The 21,012-nt window shown below is 47.0% G+C and overlaps 1 protein-coding gene across 11 annotated transcripts in view; it reads right to left on the reverse strand.

The window, feature by feature from the left end:
• Positions 1-8,638: 8,638 nt before the first annotated feature.
• nav2a (neuron navigator 2a) overlaps positions 8,639-21,012 on the reverse strand; it is a 1,053,608-nt gene continuing 1,041,234 nt past the window's right edge. For all 11 annotated transcript variants that reach the window (XM_038808368.1, XM_038808371.1, XM_038808364.1 and 8 more), the window contains 6 exons: positions 20,435-20,589; positions 18,400-18,471; positions 16,151-16,347; positions 14,287-14,405; positions 12,316-12,519; positions 8,639-9,270 (listed from right to left, as the gene is read on the reverse strand). In XM_038808368.1, coding sequence (XP_038664296.1) covers positions 9,145-9,270; positions 12,316-12,519; positions 14,287-14,405; positions 16,151-16,347; positions 18,400-18,471; positions 20,435-20,589 — 873 coding nt within the window. In that variant the 3' untranslated portion in view covers positions 8,639-9,144. The remainder of the gene's footprint in view (positions 9,271-12,315; positions 12,520-14,286; positions 14,406-16,150; positions 16,348-18,399; positions 18,472-20,434; positions 20,590-21,012) is intronic.

Raw genomic sequence — 21,012 nt, forward strand, 5'->3', positions numbered from 1 at the left:
ATGTATCTCGATCGTCTCCCTTAAACTTTCCCCCTCTCACCTTGAACCTGTGCCCCCTTGTAAGTGACACTCCCTCCCTTGGTAAAAAACCCTCTGACTATCCACCCTGTCTATTCCTCTCATAATTTTGTAGACCTCTATCAGGTCTCCCCTCAGCCTCCGTCTTTCCAGTGAAAACAATCTTAGTTTATTCAATCTCTCCTCATAGCCAACACCCTCGAGACCAGGCCGGTGAACCTTCTTTACACTCTCTCCAAAGCTTCCACGTCCTTCTGATAATGCGGTGACCAGAACTGCACGCAATACTCCAAATGCAGCCTAACCAAGGTTTTAAATAGCTGCAACGTGATTTCCCAACTCCTCTACTCAATGCCCCAGCTGATGAAGGCAAATATGCCATATGCCTTCTTAACCACATTGGCAACTTGTGATGCCACTTTTAGGGAACTGTGGACCTGCACACCCAGATCCCTCTGTATGTTAACGTTCCTAAGGGAACGTCATTTATAGTAAAATTCGTACCTAGTTTAAATCAATGTTTGAATCAGTTTTTGAATTCATTGCCTATTAACACCTTAATCAGAAAACAATTTATATTACAAGTTAATTATTCTCAATGTTAATGGTTCAATGGGAAGTTAAAACTGGGTCCTATTGTAGGGCACTCACCTCCTTCTTCCACTGTGCGTTCTGTCAGTTGGACAGGGGTCTGCTACTTATGGCCACATGATGCTCTTTGAAGGCTTGTATGGCTCCCGACCTTGATCGGTCAGACCCATTTTATAGACTCATAGATACTTACAGCACAGAAGGAGGCCATTCGGCCCATCATGTCAACACTGGTCATAAGAACATTGGAACTAGGATCAGGAGTAGGCCATTTGGCCCGACATTCAATAAGATCCACTTACCCGCCCACTCACTGTAACCTTTTATTCCTTTACTGTTCAAAAATCTCTTTACTTTTGCCTTAAAAACATTCAACATGGTCGCCTCAACTGCTTCACTGGGCAGAGGTTCCTCCTCAACTCAGTCTGAAATCTACTCCCCCTGATTTTGAGGCTATGCCCCCTAGTTCCAGTTCCAACTGCCAGTGGAAACAACAAGAACAAAGAACAATACAGCACAGGAACAGGCCCTTTAGCCGTCCAAGTCTGTGCCGATCTTGTGTCCTATCCAGACCAACCGCCTGTATCCTTCTATACCCCGTCTGTTCATGCGCCTATCCAGGTAAGTCTTAAAGGTCGCTAACGTATCTGCCTCAACCACCTCACTTGGCAGTGCATTCCAGGCCACCACCACCCTCTGTGTAAAAAACTTCCCGCGCACATCTCCACTGAACCTTTCCCTCCTAACCTAGAACCTGTGCCCCCTTGTAATTGCCATTTCCCCCCTGGGAAAAAAGCCTCCAGCTGTTCACCCTATCTATACTCCTAATAATTTTATAAACTTCTATCAGGTCGCCCCTCAGCCTCCGTCTCTCTAGGGAGAATAATCCCAGTTTATTCAATCTCTCCACATAGCTAATGCCCTCCATACCAGGCAACATCCTGGTAAACCTTTTCTGTACTCTCTCCAAAGCCTCCACGTCCTTCTGGTAGTGCAGTGACCAGAATTGGACACAGTATTACAAATGTGGCCTAACCAACGTTCTATATAATTGTAACAGAATTGTTGAGCTTTTATACTCAATATCCTGTCCTATGAAGGCAAGCATGCCATATGCTTTCTTTACCACCATTTCCACCTGTGCTGCCACTTTTAAGGATCTGTGGACCTGCTCGCCCAGATCTCTCTGTGTCTCTATGCTCCTGATGGTTCTGCCATTTATTTTATAACTCCCACCTGAATTAGATCTACTAAAATGCATCACCTCGTATTTGTCTGGGTTAAATTCCATCTGCCATTTCTCTGCCCAATTTTGCAGCATATCTATATCCTGTTGTATTCTGACAATGTTCATCACTATCCGCAACTCCTGCAACCTTAGTATCATCCGCAATTTTGCTAATCAGACAGCTACGTTTTCTTCCAAGTCATTTATATATATTACAAAGAGCAGAGGTCCCAGAACTGATCCCTGCGGAACACCACAAGTTACAGACCTCCATTCGGAAAAACACCCTTCCACTGCTACCCTCTGTCTTCTATGGCCAAGCCGGTTCTGGTTCCATCCATCCACTTGATCCCAAACTCCAGATCATCTGTGTAAATTGTGAACAATTGTGAACCCAACACTGAATGCTGAGGCACACCACTAGCCACTGATCGTCAACCAGAAAAACACCCATTTATCCCCATTTTTTGCTATGTTAGTTAACCAAACCTTGATCCATGCCAATACATGACCCAACATTACCTGCTTAGTGATAATGATCGCTTCTAGATCCTCACCTGTCATAGCCTCCTTGCCAATAATTATTGCCATGTTATTTGTGTCTTCCACTGTGAAGATCGACGCAAAATACCTGTTCAATGCCTCAGCCATTTCCTCATTCCCCATTATTAAATCCCCTACTCATCCTCTAAACAACCAATGTTTACCTGAACTACTCTTTTGTGTTTTATATATTTGCAGAAACTTTTGCTATTTGTTTTTATATTCTGAGCTAGTTTACTCTCATAATCTATTTATCTTTTCTTTTCGTGGCTTTCTTTAAAGATTTCCCAATTCTTCAGTTTCCCACTTATCTTTGCCACTTTTTATGCCTTTCCTTTCAATTTGATACCCTCCTTTATTTCCTTAGATATCCACAGCTGATTCTGCTTTTTCCTGCAGTCCTTCCATTTCACTGGTATATACTTTTTCTGAGCACTGTGAAAAATCACTTTGAAAGTCACTCACTGTTCCTCAATTGTCCCACCACAAAGTCTTTGCTCTCAATCTACCCTAGCCAACTCCACCCTCATCCAATTGTAGTCTCCTTTGTTTAAGCACAAGGCACTGGTGATGGACTTCACCTTTATTTTAAGTTCAACCATACTATGATCGCTCCTTCCGAGAGGATCCCTAACCATAAGATCATTAATTATTCCTGTCTCACTGCACAGGACTAGATCTAGGATGGTCAACAAAGATATGACTACACTAATCCCATTTTCCAGCACTTGGCCCATATCCCTAGAGGTTACGACAGCGCAAGTGGATATATAAATATGTCTTAAACGTCACCAGAGTTTCTGACTCAACCATCCTTTCAGGCAGTGAGTTCCAAATTCCCACGACCCTCTGGGTGAAAGTTTCTCCTCAACTCATCTCTTAGCCTTCTGCCTCTTACCTTAAATCTATGCCCCCTGGTTATTGACCCCTCTACTAATGGAAACATTGCCTTCCCATCCACCCTATCTATGTGCCCCATAATCTTATCCACCTCCATCAGGTCCCCTCTCAACCTTCGCTGCTCCAAGGAAACCAACCTCAGCCGATTCAATCTCCCCTCATAGCACGGACCCTCCAGTCCAAACAGCATCCTGATAAATCCCCTCTGCACCCCCTCCAGTGCAATCACATCCCTCCTATTTAATGGTAAGTAAATGGCTTGTTATAGTTTCTTTAAACTTGTATTTAACATTGTACTGATGAGAAAGTAACATTCAATTAACATTTTTGCAAAAACCTTTGAAAATGTTATTGAAAGGTGTCGCTATTTTGTTTTTCATTATGACTGGCATTTGAGAAAGAGCAGTGTGGCTCTTAACATATTGTGCTTTGGACCAAGTATTTTTTAAACCTCTTGTTTTTACTAAGGTTCCTGAGGTTGAGTGAAGCAGAACCTGAACCATCTGGTGTGAACGGTTCAATACCATTGCAATAAATTAGGAAAACTTGCATAATTTTCATAAAATGCTGAAAGCCATGAATGGTTTTGAGTGAATAGATAAGGTGAATTGTCTCCAGTGGTAGAAGGATCAGTAACCAGAGAATGGGCGGCATGGTAGCACAGTGGTTAACATTGTTGCTTCACAGCGCCAGGGACCCGGGTTCGACCCCCGGCTTGGGTCACTGTCTGTGCGGAGTCTGCGCGTTCTCCCCATGTCTGTGTAGGTGCTCCGGTTTCCTCCCATAAGTCCCGAAAGACGTGCTGTTAGGTGAATTGGACATTCTGAATTCTCCCTCTGTGTACCCGAACAGGCGCTGGAATGTGGTGGCTAGGGGATTTTCACAGTAACTTTATTGCAGTGTTAATGTAAGCCTACTTGTGACACTAATAAAGATTATTATTATATGCAGATTTCAAGGCGAGATGAGGAAACTTTCTTTAAATGCAGAGAGTTGTTATAATCTGGGATACGCTGCCAGGAGAGTTGCTGGGAGTAGATTCAATAAAGACTTTCAAAAGGAAATTGTATAAATGCTTGAAGGGAAAATAAACACAACAACTTGAAGAAAAAGCAGAGAAGTAGATTAAGCAGATAAAGGGATTGAAAGCAGATAAATCTCCAGGACCTGATCATCTTCATCCCAGAGTACTTAAAGTGGCCCGAGGAACAAAACATCCATTGGTTATCTTTTTCCAAAATTCTATGGACTCTGGAATACAGATTGGAGGGTAATGAATGTAACCCCGATATTCAAATAGGGAGGTCGAGAAAAAACAGGGAGCTATCGGCCAGTGAGCCTAATGTCTGTAAATAAAAGCAAATTACTGCGGATGCTGGAATCTGATACAAAAACAGAAAATACTGAACAATCTCAGCAGGTCTGACAGCATCTGTGGAGAGAGAAGGAAGCTAATGTTTTGAGTCTGGATGACTCTTTGTAAAAGCCATAATTAGCTCCCTTTCCTTTCCACAGATGCAGCCTAACGTCGGTAAGAGGGAAGTTGCTAGATCCACAATCAAGGACTTCATAGCACAGCATTTGGAAAGCAGTGGTGTAATCAGGCAAAGTCAGCATGGATTTACAAAAGGGAAATCATACTTGACAAATCTACTGGAATTCTTTGAAGATGTAACTAGTAGAGTTGACCAAGGAGAACCGGTGGATGTGGTTTATTTAGACTTTCAGAAGGCTTTTTGACAATGTCTCACATAAAAGATTACTGTGTAAAGTTGAAGTGCATGGGATTATGGGTAGTGTCTTGAGATGGATAGAAAGTTAGTTAACAGGCAGGAAACAAAAAGCTGGAATGAGTCTTCTTCCGATTGGCAGTCAGTAACTAGTGGGGCACTTAAAGATGTGTGCTACAACTCCAACCGTTCACATTATATATTCATGATTTGGACAAGGGAACTAAATGTATCATCTCCAAATTTGCGGATGGTACATAGTTGGGTGGGAGGGTGAGCTGTGAGGAGGATGTAGAGATGCTTCAGTAGGATTTGGACAGGCTGAGTGAGTGGGCACAGGCATGGCAGATGCAGTATAATGTGGATGAATGTAAGCTTATCCATTCTGGCAGCAAAAATAGGAAAGCAGATTATTTTTGAATGGGTATAAATTGAGTGAGGTGGATACTCAGCGATACCTTGGTGTCCTCGTGCATCAGTAGCTGAATGTAAGCGTGCAGGTACAGCAGGAAATACAAAAGACGAATGGTGTGTTGGCCTTCACAGCGAGAGGTTTCGAGTACAGGAATGAGGATGTTTTACTGCAATTGCGTAGGGCATTGGTGAAGCCACATCTGGAGTATTGTGCACAGTTTTGGTGTCCTTATCTGAGGAAGGATGTTCTTGCTATGGAGGGAGGGCAGCAAAGGTTTACCAGGCTGATTCCCGGGATGGCGGGACTGTCATACGAAGCGGGACTAAGCCGGTTTCATTGGAGTTTAGAAGAGTGAGAGGGGATCTCATAGAAACTTATAAAATTCTAACCGGATTAGATAGGGCAGACTCAGAAAGAATGTTCCCGATGGTGGGGGAGTCCAGAACTAGGGGTGATAGTTTGAGGATAAGGGGTAAACCTTTTAAGATGGAGGTGAGGCAGGCAGCACGGTGGCCTAGTGGTTAGCACAACCGCCTCACGGCGCTGAGGTCCCAGGTTCGATCCCGGCCCTGGGTCACTGTCCGTGTGGAGTTTTCACATTCTCCCTGTGTCTGCGTGGGTTTCGCCCCCACAACCCAAAAATGTGCAGAGTAGGTGGATTGGCCACACTAAATTGCCCCTTAATTGGAAAAAATAATTGGGGAATCTAAATTTTAAAAAAAAGATGGAGGTGAGGAGAAATTTCTTCACCCAGAGAGCGGTGAATATGTGGAATTCACTATCACAGAAAGTAGTTGAGGCCAAATTGCGTGATTTCAAGAAGGAATTAGAAGAGCTCTTGGGGCCAAAGGGATCAAGGGATATGGGGGGAGGGGCAGAAGGCGGGATCAGTGTGTCACAATGAATGGCGGGGGATCAGGCTCGAATGGCTTCCTCCTGCTTCTATTTTCAATATGTTGCTATGTAATCAGGTAGCGCTATCAAAGAGCCAGCATGGAGACGATGGGCCAAATGGCCTCCTCTTGCAATTTGCATTATTTTAGTTCACTTGTAATTTTGTGACATGATTTACTTGCTTTTGCCCACTCTTTTGGCAAGCCCAGCCACTCACTGACCATTCTAGGATTTATTCAGTGTTACAGACATTGATTTATTTGAGTTTTCTGCTAAGGTAGAAATAATGGGCAGCGAGGAAAGTACGGAAAACACAAGCTCGCAAAATTTGGCCGATTGCTTTGCTCCACTTTCACTTTATCGAATACCAAAGATTGGCAGAAAAAGATTGAAAGTAGCAGGGGGGGGGGGTTGAATAAATAAGCATTCGTTTTATTGAATCAGGAATAATTTAAGACTGGTACAATAACTAGATTTATTCCTCAAATGAGGCATGGCCTTGTACAGGCCGTACTGAATCCAATGAGTGACCAGGACTTGATTCAAATGGGATGACACAGCATACAGTACACAAAATACTCATTTCCTAGTGTTTTAAAAATGGCTAGAAAAGTCATCAAAATGCATCACTGTAATCAATTATTTACAATTTATGTTACAATGAAAAAAATGTACATCATATTAAACACATTCAAAACAACCGCTCCACTGAGGTCACTAAACCTACAAAGAGTTTTCTATTGAACAACCATGTGAAAAATTATCACAAGTAACAAACGTGGGTTTGGTACAATAATCATGATCAGCATTTCATCATTAAACAGATTTTCTCAAAAAATTTACAGAAAACACCATCCAGAAATCAAGCCAAAGCCATATACAAATCTCCTTCCGCCTGTACAATTGTTGGCAGTTTTATTAAAAAAAAGACAATTATTTTTTTTGGCTTCTGTTAAGAATCAGCATGAACATTGCATAGCCTCTTAAACTTAGAACACTATTCAACAACCAGACAGCATGATGTGAAGGGGAAGTAAAGAAAGGCTTCTGGAAGCGTTGGGGGGAAAAAATGACAAATTTGAACAAAAACAAAACGGATACGCTCAGATGCAGCTTAATCGAGCACTGGCCCGCACCCTTTGACCCATTCTGAACTGAGCCATTTCCATCATAGTTTCAATGCAACCGTTGAAAAAGATTGTGACCGGGAACTCGTAACAACAGGATTATGGCAGCATAAACAAACCCGTTGAGGTATAGAGAAACACATCGATCAGCCAGAATGTATAAACACCAGATTTTGTGTTAACGCATCACATAAAAGCAGGGGACAACAGCACAGCACAAGAAGCACTTCAATTAAAAGTCTATTACTCAGTCACTGGATGATTTCGATATTTATACATCATTATCTTTGTAGTGTCCATCAAGGTTTTTTTTTGCAGCGATAGTATCGTCTTTCGTACGAAAGGTCCAGATTTGCAGTTTAGCGTTTTATCGAAGTTGGATTCACCGTCACGACACAACACCGAAGTTGCACACTGATTATGAAAGAAGAAATCATCGATTCTCCTCCTTGCTTGTCCCGCTTCGAACAAATGACTCGCCTGTCATTCGAACCAACGCCGATCCAAAAGAAAAAGTCTCGGTTCTTTCAATATTTTGAGATGAGATTCCAGCCCTGTTTCCTGAAACAATACAAAATAAAACGGCGAAGGAAAGCAACGGGAGAATTAGTATAAAAGAGAGAGCGAGAGCGTAAGGCATCATTTACTTCCAGCACCAGACGTTGTAAAAAAAGGCTTGCGTGGATTTGGCCGAAGGATTGCGTTTCTTCGCTGAGGTACAGCTCAATCCAGCTTTTCTTTTGTGTTTTTTTTTTTGCAAAGGAAAAGTGCAATTCCAGTGGGAGGTGTTATCAGTCCTGGTGAGGAGACAAGCCTTAGTAACAATCAAAATGTGTGCGCGTGCATCTTCAGTGAGGAAAGTGAGAGGAGGAGGAAATGGGGATCTTCAATATTGATTTCCGGCTCTACCAAGCGTCCCACAGTCTGTTTCTCGCGGTCTTGAAAAGTACCGCCCGTCTTTTCGAGCGTCGGCTCTTGGTCAATCGGTGAAGAAACCGAAACATTCTCTCTGAAGACTGTGGGTGAAATCACAAGACCAAACACCTGAGCTTGGCTAGTTTTGGGTTTTTTTCAAACCCAGCGGACTCCAAGAAAAAGCGACAAGGGTGGGTAACATAGCACCAAAGTCACCTGTAATTGAGAGGGTTTGCATCCACCGACGCCCCCCCCTCCCTTCCCCCCCCCACCCAGACCCCCCCATCACCACCACCCCTCACTCTCCGATCATGATGGGAGTTGGTTGGAATGTCCAGTGACTGCTGACTGGTTGAGAGCAGCATAGGTTAAGTCTTTCCAGGACAGTACATGGCACATTGACGTCAGTCCATACCTTTTAAAATCAGGTGTTACTGCTTTTGTATGCAGTGTACAACATTTTCACTGGCTTGGCGTAAACGCCTCCAGCAATCAAATGAAGAAACAGTGCAGTTCCGAGTTTACAAAAACAAAACAGGGGGGGAAAAGCCCAAAATTTAGTCTCCCTTGGGTTACCTGCACCCGCCAGGGTTTCAATATTTAAAATTGAATTAAAGTGTCTTGTACATGAAGACCCATTTTCTTTTAACTGAAGCTCTATGCAACGGTGTGAGTTATTGATTGTTTCTCTTCTGAGTCAAGTATTTAAGCCCTCACGTTCCGTGGGAATATTCAGAGAAACACTGAAGCGAAGTGGCAAGATTATTTTAGCAGGACACTTGATCAAAGAGTGGATTCGAGAGATGAATCGAGAATGTCGTCATGATGACTGTTGCTATTCGAGTCACTGTCGTAACTGTGGGGACTTGAGTAATTTGCAGCTTCCTGTAGCCTCATTAACATATTCATCTGCAAAGGAAGAATAATTGAATATGTTCAGTATATTAGAGCACACAAGATATAGAACAGGAGTAGAACATATGGCCCATCAATCCTGCTTCGTTACTCAATATGATCCCGGATGATCTTGGCCTTCAACTCCACATTCCTGCCTGTTCTCCATATCCCTTGATGCCCATCGAGTGACCATTCTTTGTATTAGGAACTGACTGAACATTCACGCTCTCAGTTTATAAATGAAGAGAGATTTGCCAGTGTAGAAACTTAAGAGTCATAATGGGACATCTGCACTTCAGTTTGTGATTTTTCTTATTCTTTACCTGAAAGCACCATTTATTGTAAGCTCTTATCCAATGGGTCTAAAGCAGTTTCAAAGGAAAAAGTTACATTAGAGATGATTCCCATCGACCAGACACTTTTGGGAAGTCCCTTTGTGCATATGTTCAATTAAGCCATTTGGCCCATTGAGTCTGCTCCGCCATTCGCTCATGGCTGATCCCATCCTGGCCTTAACTCCACCGTCCTGCCCTTCAACCCATTACCAACGGGTCTAACTCCTCCTTAAATTTACTCACTGTCCCAGAATCCACCACACTCTGGGGTAGCGAATTCCACAGATTCACAATCCTTAAAACTCTGTTTTAAATTTGCTGCCTCTTATCCTAAGACCATGACGAGGAAAACGAGGGGTCCCCGAGGGAATCCCGCTATCAGTCTGCCGTTTCAAACAAGCGGCCCAATAGTGATGTTCGCAGCTGGCTACCCCACCACCCCCTCCCCTGCATTGCAAATCAGCCCCCCCCCCCACATACCACAAATCAGCCCCACCCTCAACTGTCTGGGTGTCTCCCCCTTCCCCCAAGTGTGGGAGTGACCCAACACCCCCCCCACCCCACAACCAGGACTCCCCAACTAGGAAGCCCCCCCCCCACCCATCGCCTGAATAGGGAGACCCCACCTGGGACCCCCTTATCGGGGGATTCCCCCCCTTAATAGGTCGCAGTCTTTTCAGTTAGGAGGTCTCGGTGGGGGTTCCTGATGGGGGTCCTTTTAGTTAGGGGGTCTCTGTGGGGAGGGGACCTTTAGTTCGGGGGGTCTCTGTGGGGATTCCTGAGGGGAGGTCCCTTTAGTTAGGGAGTTTCTGTGGGGGGTTCATTTGGTATCGGGTCTCTGTGGGGGGGGGGACTCCTTTCCCTCGGGGTTCTCTGTGAGGGGCGGGGGCTCCTTCAGTTAGAGGATCGCTATGTGGGGTTTCTTCAGTTAGGGGTCCCGGGAGGGGTGGGGGCGTTCCCTATTCATTGGGTCCCTGAGGGGGTCTCCCTATTAAGGCGACTCCTGGGGAAGGGGGGGGGGGCTGATCTCCCTCTTAAGGGGGGCCCTGGGGGAGAATCTCCATATTAAGGTGGTCTATTGGGGGTTCTCCTTTTCTGGGGGTCTCTGGGAGGGGGAGGGTATGGGCAGGTAGTGCATTGTGGGGAGGGGGGGTCACCCTTGGGTGGACTTAGGGAGAAACTCCCTTAAGGGGTTACCCCCAATGGCCCACCGCAAGGAGCATCACATCAGGCTCACGTTTGGTGAGACCTGGAGTAATCCCTGCCCACAAGATTAGGGCACAGTGAACTGGAGAATCACAGAGGGCCGGAGGTTAGGGTGCGCAAGGAGGGTGGGAGGGGAGGCTACTGAAGTGCAAAGGCGAGCCACTAAGTAACAGAAGTATAGGTTTGAACATGGACGCCAAAGATATGGGACAAATATTGGAGGCTACAAACATTAAAAAATTAATATATAAGCGGTACCAAAGACAGAGCCATGCTACTATCTGAGGGCCCAGTGACACACATCAATCAATGAAACAGTATCCAATACCAGTGCAGGAAATACATGACTATGGATGTTTTAAACAGCCATTTTATAATTTCTTTACTGAATTAAACCTCCCTTCTACATTGTTTATCAGAGAGATAAGGAACAAATGATTCTTTTTGGGCTGAATCCTCCCCAAAATGGCCATCACCGTCGGATTTCTATTCCATTCCTTTTTGCCCACCGTGCACCGGATCCTGCACCACATTTCTCACAGGGACTTCCAAACTGAGTCTCCTGAGAAATGTGGAGCCTGCCTACTTCTGGGGTACTTCCCTCGTGGAACAGGATTGTCAAAAGAAGCCAGGCCGCGCTTCTTTTTACAGCACCAGCTGCGGTATTCTGGTTTAAACGTGCCTCAGCCACTTCGACCAGTTAGGAGGGAAGGTAAGCGGGCGAGAAGGTCGGGTGGCAGATGCAGGTAAGTGGGTAATGGGATAGGCTGGTCAGTGGGTGGGTGAGGGGGTAGGGTGGCATGCCAGTGGGTAAAGGGGTAGGGTGGCAGGTACGTGAGCGGGGGGGGTACGGTTTCAGGTAGGCAAGTGAGGGGTAGGATGGCAGGTTGGTGGGCGAGAGGGTTTGGGTGGCAGGTGGATGGATGCGGGTGGCATGCGAATGGGTGAGGGGGGAGGGGAGGGAGGGCGGATAGTCTGGGGATTGGTGGTGGTTGGGGTTCAGGGGCAGTAGTTGGGATGTTAGTAGGGTCGCCGGGGGGAGCTGTCAGATGGTCAAGGAGTTGGCAGGAGTTGTGGGTGTAGTCATGGGGTCAGGGGTGTGATCGAGGGGGGGAGGAGCGGGGGTGGGAGGTGTTGAGGGTATGGGAGGGAAGGTCAGTTGTATGAGTTAGGACTGGTGTAAATCCTTTCTTTCGGAAGGTTCCAGAAGCAGAGGAATTGCCCAACGGAAGTTGAAACGTCCTGGGCAGTTCCGTGGAGTCCTTGCACTGGGATCCCCCAGCCCATCATGTGGGGCATGACCACCTGGCAGCCATGTGATCTGGGACAACGTTTGTTTCTCTCTTTGAAGCATTGATCAAATTTGTTTCTCAATAAAACGGGGAGAACATCAAACAGCTTCACAGCTAAGGCACCCAGGAAACAAATTTGTCAACTGAGCTCTTAGGATCTATCAGGTTCCGAAGTTTGTTGCCATGGCTACTGCGACTGGATTGTTAATCGTTTGCCAACTCACAAGGGGATCTCCCTCGGCGTCACTCTGCTGGGCCTGTTTACTGCATCCCCTTTCTCTGGTGAGCATAAATCCATCAACGCCGACATCTTCAGGTCTCAGCTGTAACAGAAGGGGCCACTCATGTTGCTGTGGGGTAGCCAACCACGGGTACGTTTCCATCACCCACTTAGCTGGGTCCTCCCAAGGAACTCTCCTTCCATACAGCTACAAGACAAGAAGGATTTATTACATTTCAAGGAAACCAGGGAAGGAAAAATATCCCTTTTAACTGACCGCACATTACCAACACTAAGCAGATGGAGCGAGGGGCGAGGAACTTTCCGCTCCTGTTTTCATCGGGTGGCATCACGGAAAATCTGGCGGGGGAACCAAATCGAGTTTCACCCCCGCCATAAAGGCATGCCGTGATTGTCCCCGCCCCCCGCCAGTGACAACGGGAATCCTGACGTTCAACATCGGGAATCCCGTGACAATGAATTTCCATCTAATTATCAGCCCTCTAAGCCTGATAATCCCCCCGTCACATAATCGATTTGCGTAGGTTTGAATTATGACCGGGACTTGAGGGTTTGAGTTACAAGGAGAGGTTGGGACTTTTTTCCTGGAACGTAGTTGGCTTAGGGGTGATCTTCTCGAGCTCTTTAAAATAATGAGGAGCACAGATGAGGGAGATAGTCAACATCTTTTCCCAAAGGCAGGGGAGTAAGAAACTAGATGGCATAGGTTTAAGGTGAGAGGGGAGAGATACAAAAGGGTTCAGAGAGGCAGTTTTTTCACAGAGAGGGAGGTGAGAGTCTGGAACGAGCTGTCAGAGGCAGTATTAGAGGCGGGTACAAGTTTGTCTTTTAAAAAGCATTTAGACAGTTATATGGGAAAGCTGGATTTAGAGGGATATGGGCCAAATGTGGGTAATTGGGACTAGCTTCATGGTTAAAAACCAGGTGGCATGGTCAAGCTGGGCTGTAAACTTTGACTCAATGACAGGTCTCCCAAGGCGTGTACCTGGTGAGCAGAACCTGCCAGAGGAGTTCAGGTGAGTGCATCACTCAGGCGGGAGAGGGTCACTCCCGAGCAGTGCCCCAGGGTGGGGGTAACGTGTCTTTGTGAGGGGGTGTTCTGTTGGGGGTGTGGTGTTGTGGGGGGGGGGGGGGGCGGTTTCTGTGCCAGGTGGGAGTGTTGTCTGCAGGGGGTTATTCTATTTTTTATTTGAGATCGGCCTTTAAAAAAGGCACCCGATCTTTCAAGTACTAAGTTGCTGCCCCAGCAGCCCTTTAATTTTTCGACTATCGGCCAAATGATACGGCGGAGAATTCCACCCTAAAGCTATCCTCGGAAGTAAACATCAGCAGCTGGCTTCTCCGCTGGCAATTTTCTCTGTTCGCGATGGCAGGGCACCCACACCACCTGGTACGGGGGTGGCCAGAATGGGAAATCCCATTGGCAGATGGCGGGAACAGAGAATGCCGCTGCCACCCAGGGTCCAGGAATACGTGACTGGCGGACCGGAGAATCCCGCTGCTGAGGTAACTCTTAAAGCAGGATTGGTAACTAAAAATAAATTCACATTGAATGGCAATTGTGAAACAGTATTAGTTAACTCGTGGACAGATAAAGTCAGCTGCAAATTACTTGATTGACAGAGTGTGGCATTGGTCGATCTCAAGCCTGGACAAAGTTAAAGGGTCATTTCAAACTTACAGAAACAGTCAGAACACTTATTGTAGAGGCTTAACATTCAAATAAATTGTGATCCTAATCCAATGTATCTGCCCCGTTCTCACATTGCTCTTTCTGACAACCACCTATTCTTCAAAAAAACAGGGGTTGATGCACTTGAACACTGGCCTTGTTTTTATTGAATGACTATTTTATTGAAAGACCGCTTTTCACGCGCAAAAGGTTCATCAGCAATTCGTGTGAACTCCACTTGGCATTCTGATCAACGAGGCTGAGCCCATGGCCATTACGTACCTGCAGCCCTTCCCTGACTGCCTCGAGCAGATACGGGATGATGGAATAATTCCACAAGTCTGTGAACCAAACCCTCGATCCGTCAACATCCATTGGACAGGACAGGAACAGTCGAGGACCTGAACAATTAGAAATGAAATTAAAATGGCGCGTGAGGGTTTTCACTGATATATTGAAGAAAAGTAATTAATATCCAAGAAAAACATGTAACTGCAACTTCAACTGTTACTATTCTTCCTCATAGAAAACTGAAGTGATGCCAAAGTGAAGTTCACAGTGTAAAGGCTCATTATGTCAGCCGCCTGTATATTTTTTATTCATTCTTGGGATGTGCGCATTGCTCTGGTTCTGAATTGCCCTTCATAAGGTAATTGTGGACATCGTCGTCAACCCAAAGATGTGCAGGGTAGGTGGATATTTCTGAAGTGCTCCGTTTGGGGTAGCTCTGGTTCTCAATGGAGATGATCAGCCAGAAAGTCTGAAGTCAATAAGAGGGCCCTGCCTTCAGATCCTAGCCCACCCCACACAATGACTGCCTGTGGGTGAGATATTATCAACCTTTTCTGGTTGTCTCTGTCTTTGAGCATCCAGGAAATCTAGAGGAAGAAAATGCTCTGAGTTTTTAAATAGAAGACGGCTAATACTTTGGGGACATGGGTTCAAATCCCACCATGGCTGCTGATGGAATTTAAATTCATTAATAAGTGTGGAATACAGTAGTCCCCCTTTATAACGCGGGTGTTGGGTTCCAAGACAGCCACCGAGCTGCAGATATCCACGATGGGGGTTTAAAATTTATTTTAAAATCTATGCATGCGCTTCCCATTGTGAGTCTACGGGGGCGGGGGGAGAGGTCAGACCCCCGTAGACTCACAATGGGAAGCGCATGCATAGATTTTTAAATAAATTTAAAACCCCCATCGTGGATCTAATTAAAACAAGCACTGCTGCATTTTTAACAACTTAAAAGTTGGATTGGAGGGAGAGAGCAGCCGGCAGTGTCAATTTCAGCGGCCGGCTGATTGTTTCAGTGAGAGAGCAGCTTCCCTCTCCGGATCAAAGTGAGCCGGCCGCTGAAATTGACACTGCCGGCTGATTGGAGGGAGAGAGCAGCCGGCAGTGCCAATTTCAGCGGCCGGCTCACTTTGATCTGGAGAGGGAAGCTGACAGTTGGGGTCCATAAGCCCCCCGCCGTATATCGCGTATTGCGGAGCGCGGTATAACGGGGGACTACTGTATAAAGCTCGTCTCAGTGATGGCGATCATGACAATGGCCATCGATTGATGCAAACAGCTTTCAGGTTCACTAATGTCCTTTTAGGGAAGACATGGTGGCACTGTGGTTAGCACAGTTGCTTTAGAGCTCCAGGATCCCAGGTTCAATTCTGGCTTGGGTCACTGTCTGTGCGGAGTCTGCACATTCTCCCCATGTCTGCGAGGGTTTCCCCCGGGTGCTCCGGTTTCCTCCCACAGTCTAAAGATGTGCGGATTAGGTGGACTGGCCATGATAAACTGTTGTTAGTATCCAAAAAAAAACGTTAAGTGGGGGTTACTGGGTTACGGGGATAGGGTAGCTACGTGGGTTTCAGTTGGGTGCTCTTTTTAAGGGCCAGTGCAAACTCGATGGGTCGAATGGCCTCCTTCTGCACTGTAAATTCTATTTAACTATAATTCTAGTTACTGTGAAAAGCCCCTAGTCGCCACATTCCGGCGCCTGTTCGGGGAAGCTGCGACGGGAATTGAACCCACTCTGCTGGTCTTGTTCTGCATTACAAGCCAGCTGCCTTAGCCCACTGTGCTAAACCAGCCCCTTGTTTCAAAGTAAAGTAAGTAGTTTTGCCAATTCTATCAAGGCGATAATTACCGATGGTGACGTCAGAGGAGCTGTGAGCTTCCAGGAATCTGTTCAAATGGTGCCAGACCTTGGGGATCCAGTCAATGATCTTGACTAGTTCAGTGTTTCTCGTTCTGGTACTGATCTCGGTTTCTATCAGTTTCCGGCGAAGATAGCGGCCCAAGAAGCCTTTGACTGGTTCAGTGTGGTTAGCACACAGAACCCACCTGTAACACAGAAATAAAACTGTCCATCTTCTGAAGTTCAACAGACTTAGGTTTCTTCAGCCAGAGTTTTCAGTTTTCAAGTTGCAGTGATTGGGATTAAGTAGCCAATTCTATAATTCACTTCCCAGTCCCTGACTATCTGGGCCGGAATTCTCCGGCCGTCGGGATTCGCTTTTCCCGGTGACGTGGGGTGGCATCAATGGAAAATCCCATTGACAAGCGACGGGAAGAGAGAATCCTGCCGTGTGCAAACGGTGCACCGCTGAGAAACACGCGGACAATCCATCCCCTGATCTTCAGGTTTATAGTGGGCACCAATGAGCACATGGGAGACGTGTCAGAAGACCCACACGCAACACAAGGAGGCATGATGTAAGAAAAGGTCATGTGACATATCAAGCTCACCCCAGACCATATGCAATCTGACCCACTTCCGTACTTCCGGGGGCTAGGCCGGTGCAGGAGTGGTTAGCTGAAGGGCCTCCGCCGGCTGGCGCGGGAGCGCCTGCGTGTTCTGGCGCATGCACAGAACTGCTGCCGTGATCCCATCGCATTCGCTGGGGTTTCTTCTCCGCACCGGCCATGGTGGAGCTTTACAGAGGCCGGCGCGGAGGGAAAGAGTGCCCCCATGACACAGGCCCGCCCGCAGATCGGTGGCCCCGATTGCGGGCCAGGCCACCATGAGGGCCCCCCCCGGGTCGGATCCCCCCCGCGCCCACCCGAGGACTCCGCAGGCCGCCCGCAGATCTAGGTCCCACAGGTACAGACCTTGTATATTTCACGCCGGCGGGACTGGCCAAAAAACGGGCGCCCGCTCGACTCATCGGGGAGCGGAGAATCGCCGGGGTGGGGGGGGGGGGGGGGGGGGGGCATTGCCAACGGCCCCCGACCGGTGCGACGTGATCCCCGCCCCGCTGAAAAACCAGCAGCGGAGAATTTGGCAGCCGCGATCGGAGTGGCAGGGCGGGATTCACCCCCCCCCTCCCGGGCGATGTGGGAGTTCGAATGTATGTGTGAGAGCACATGCAGAAAGTGTGCTTGAGTGTGTGTGAGGACATGTGTCGGTGCATATATAGGAGTGTGTGAGAGTACTTGTGGGGATATGTGAGAGCACGTGTGAAAGTGTGTGAGAGCACGTGTGAGAGCAAGTATGAGTGTGAGAACATGAGTGAGTGTGTGAGAGTGTGTGAGTGCATGAGTGAGTGTGAGAGCACGAGTGAGTGTGCGAGAGCACGAGTGAGTGTGTGTGTGAGAGCACGAGTGAGTGTGAGAGCACGAGTGAGTATGCGAGAGCACGAGTGAGTGTGTGTGAGCACGAGTGAGTGTGAGAGCACGAGTGAATGTATGAGAGTGTGTGAGAGCACGAGTGAGTGTGAGAGCACGAGTGAGTGTGTGAGAGCACGAGTGAGTGTGTGAGAGCACGTGTGAGTGAGTGAGAGTGTGAGAGCACGTGTGAGTGAGTGAGAGCACGAGTGAGTGAGTGAGAGCATGTGTGAGTGAGTGAGTGTGAGAGCACGAGTGAGTGTGTGAGAGCACGAGTGAGTGTGTGAGAGCACGTGTGAGTAAGCATAGACAAAAGGAGGTAATGTTCCATTTCACACATAAGAATCCAAGCCCACATTCTCTAAATACCAATCTACAATATATGCATCACCATGGGTCCCTTCTATGAAAATACATTTAATTGTTCATGGTTAGATACAGAACCATGCAGAGCAGTGAGGGAGAAGGCTACAATTTGAGTCTGTGGACAGTTTGCTAAATTCTGGCTTCAGATACTCAGATTGCGACTGTTTTTCTCAGCCTTTTATTTTGCCTTCCTGCTGACAAGGAGTTGGTGAGCTTGTGTACCCGTGGTTAGCAATTGGATTACATGATCATTAATTCCAAAAGAGAGGCCTCAGTGAGACTGGCTGGGTGTTGAAACATTGATCTTAATAAGAACAACTTCTAAAATCTGACAAGAGTTGACGGGTGCCCTGAACATAAGAAAACAATGTGGAACTTTGACAAATTAAAGCGAGATCCAGTCTGTTGGGGTGCAGACATTACCTGAAGTTATGATGGAGTTGGAGGTTAGGAGTGGAAGATGTCGCCTGGTTCATGGTGCCAATGATATAAGGGCTGAAAAATAGATAGTCAAATGTTAACAATTATCTGGGAAACCATTTGAATTCAGGTGAAAAATTCTGGAATGGATAAAAAGCAGACAGATATCCGTTGAATTAATCATTCTTTTTTAAATTTAGAGTACCCAGTTCATTTTTTCCAATTAAGGGGTAATTTTAGCCTGGCTAATCCACCTACCCTGGACATCTTTGGGTTGCGGGGGTGAAACCCACGCAAACACGGGGAGAATGCGCAGACTCTATACGGACAGTGACCCAGGGCCTGGATCGAACCTGGGACCTCAGCGCCGTGAGGCAGCAGTGCTAACCACTGTGCCACTGTGCTGCCCCTGTTAAAGTAATCATGAGTTGGCATTTAAAAAAAACGCAAACTGGTTCACGAGTAGTCTTAGAAAGGGAACCTGCTGTCTTTACCAGGTCCTGTCTCAAAGTGGCACCGGTCCCACACCAGCTGCCCTCAGGGGCCAGCAAGCGACTCCATTGTAATAAGTTCCAGAGACCATCACCATGTAGACTGCAGTAACTCAAGAGGAAGGAGCACCACCACATTCTCAATGCAAATAAATATATATATATATGCAGCCTTCTTAGGATCCGATTGAGACTGGATATGGAAAAATCAAGCTCCCATCTGCAATTCAGCTAAGCATAAATCTTCCCAAAGCACTGTTTGAAAATAAGCGGTAAATTCTCTGGTGTCCTGACTCAAGTATATGGGCACAATTCAACAAGAAAATAAGAGTGGGATGGTACAGTGGTTAGCACAGCTGTCTCACAGCACCAGGGACCCAGGTTCAATTCCATCCTTGGGTGACTGCCTGTGTGGAGTTTGCACTTTCTCCCCGTGTCTGCGTGGGTTACCACCAGGTGCTCCATTTCCTCCCACAGACTCGATGGGCCAAATGGCCTCCTTCTGCACTGCACGGATTCTATGAGTCCGCTTTTGGGTGAGTTTATAATAATGATAATCTTTATTATTGTCACAAGTAGGCTTACATTAACACTGCAATGAAGTTACTGGGAAAAGCCCCCTAGTCGCCACACTCCAGCGCCTGTTCGGGGACACAGAGGGAGAATTCAGAATGTCCAATTCACCTAATAGCACATCTTTCGGGACTTGTGGGAGGAAACCGGAGCACCCGGAGGAAACCCACGCAGACATGGGGAGAATGTTCAGACTCCACACAGGCAGTGACCCAAGCCGAGAATCGAACCTGGGTCCCTGGCGCTGTGAAGCAACAGTGCTAACCACTGTGCTACCGTGCTGCCCATAGCGGGGTAACACCCATCAGAAGCCCCCTTCTAACTTTGGTCGTGTGCCTATAAAGGTCCACCAGTTACTGGTGGACCTCCTTCCTGTCTCTCCCCCCCCCCCCCCCCCCCCCCCGGACCTCTACCCCCAACATCCCAATCGCTCACTTTCCACCTCCCCAGGCCTTGTCGCTATCCTCCCCACCCTGGGACCCCAAAAACAAACCTTTCCATCCAGTCCCAGGACTTAGGTTCCGGTGTTTTCCGGAGGTTCCACTTCTGTTACCACAGGGATTAGCGAGCCGCCGGCCACTAATGCGGGACTTTTGCCCGAGGGAGGGGAGGAGCTCCTGCCTGCAGCCACCTGACGCTCATTCGAGTGTGAAATGGATGTGGGGCTGGCAGTGTCAGCGGGATGTCTTCCCACCAATTCTTCACATAACCGGGAGGGGGAATGCAAATCAGGCAGTTGTCCCACTCCTGACTGGTTTCCAGGTAACTGTACTAAAATCTGTGCAAGTAGGGACTGGTTCACATGTGATACACTGCCGACATTCACTGGCTAGACTTGTAAATGAAACACGCAGGTAAAGTACTGGAAGGCTGCCAGCGCTAGTGCTATTGTGCTACGGCATGTGTCATGACTCGCGGTCGAACAGGAAAGTAGAGTTTTGAACTACGCAAACCAAGATAAATAAGACCGTTACCATTTATGGTACTTGCAGTTTAAAAGGCCATTAAAGATCTCTCCAAGGGAACCAACATGATGCAAGTTGTCCAAGATGATCACACTCGGCATATCAACTGCATTGGTCTCACTGTTACACTGATCTGCAAGGTTCGAAAGATACTGACGTAGCTCCTGAAAAACAAGAATGGCTCATGTCATTCTGCACTCTCAAACATCTACACAACTGGTGATCAATGCTTGCAACACAGGAACAATAGTATGGTTTCCTTGGTTTTATAGATACCACAGAAACACAGAAATGTTACATAGAACATAAGAACATAAGAACTAGGAACAGGAGTAGGCCATCTGGCCCCTCGAGCCTGCTCCGCCATTCAATGAGATCATGGCTGATCTTTTGTGGACTCAGCTCCACTTTCCGGCCCGAACACCATAACCCTTAATCCCTTTATTCTTCAAAAAACTATCTATCTTTACCTTAAAAACATAGAACAGTACAGCACAGAACAGGCCCTTCGGCCCTCGATGTTGTGCCGAGCAATGATCACCCTACTCAAACCCACGTATCCACCCCATACCTGTAACCCAACAACC

The sequence above is a fragment of the Scyliorhinus canicula genome, chromosome 9 (assembly GCF_902713615.1).
Source record: "Scyliorhinus canicula chromosome 9, sScyCan1.1, whole genome shotgun sequence".
NCBI classification, from domain to species: Eukaryota; Metazoa; Chordata; class Chondrichthyes; order Carcharhiniformes; family Scyliorhinidae; genus Scyliorhinus; species Scyliorhinus canicula.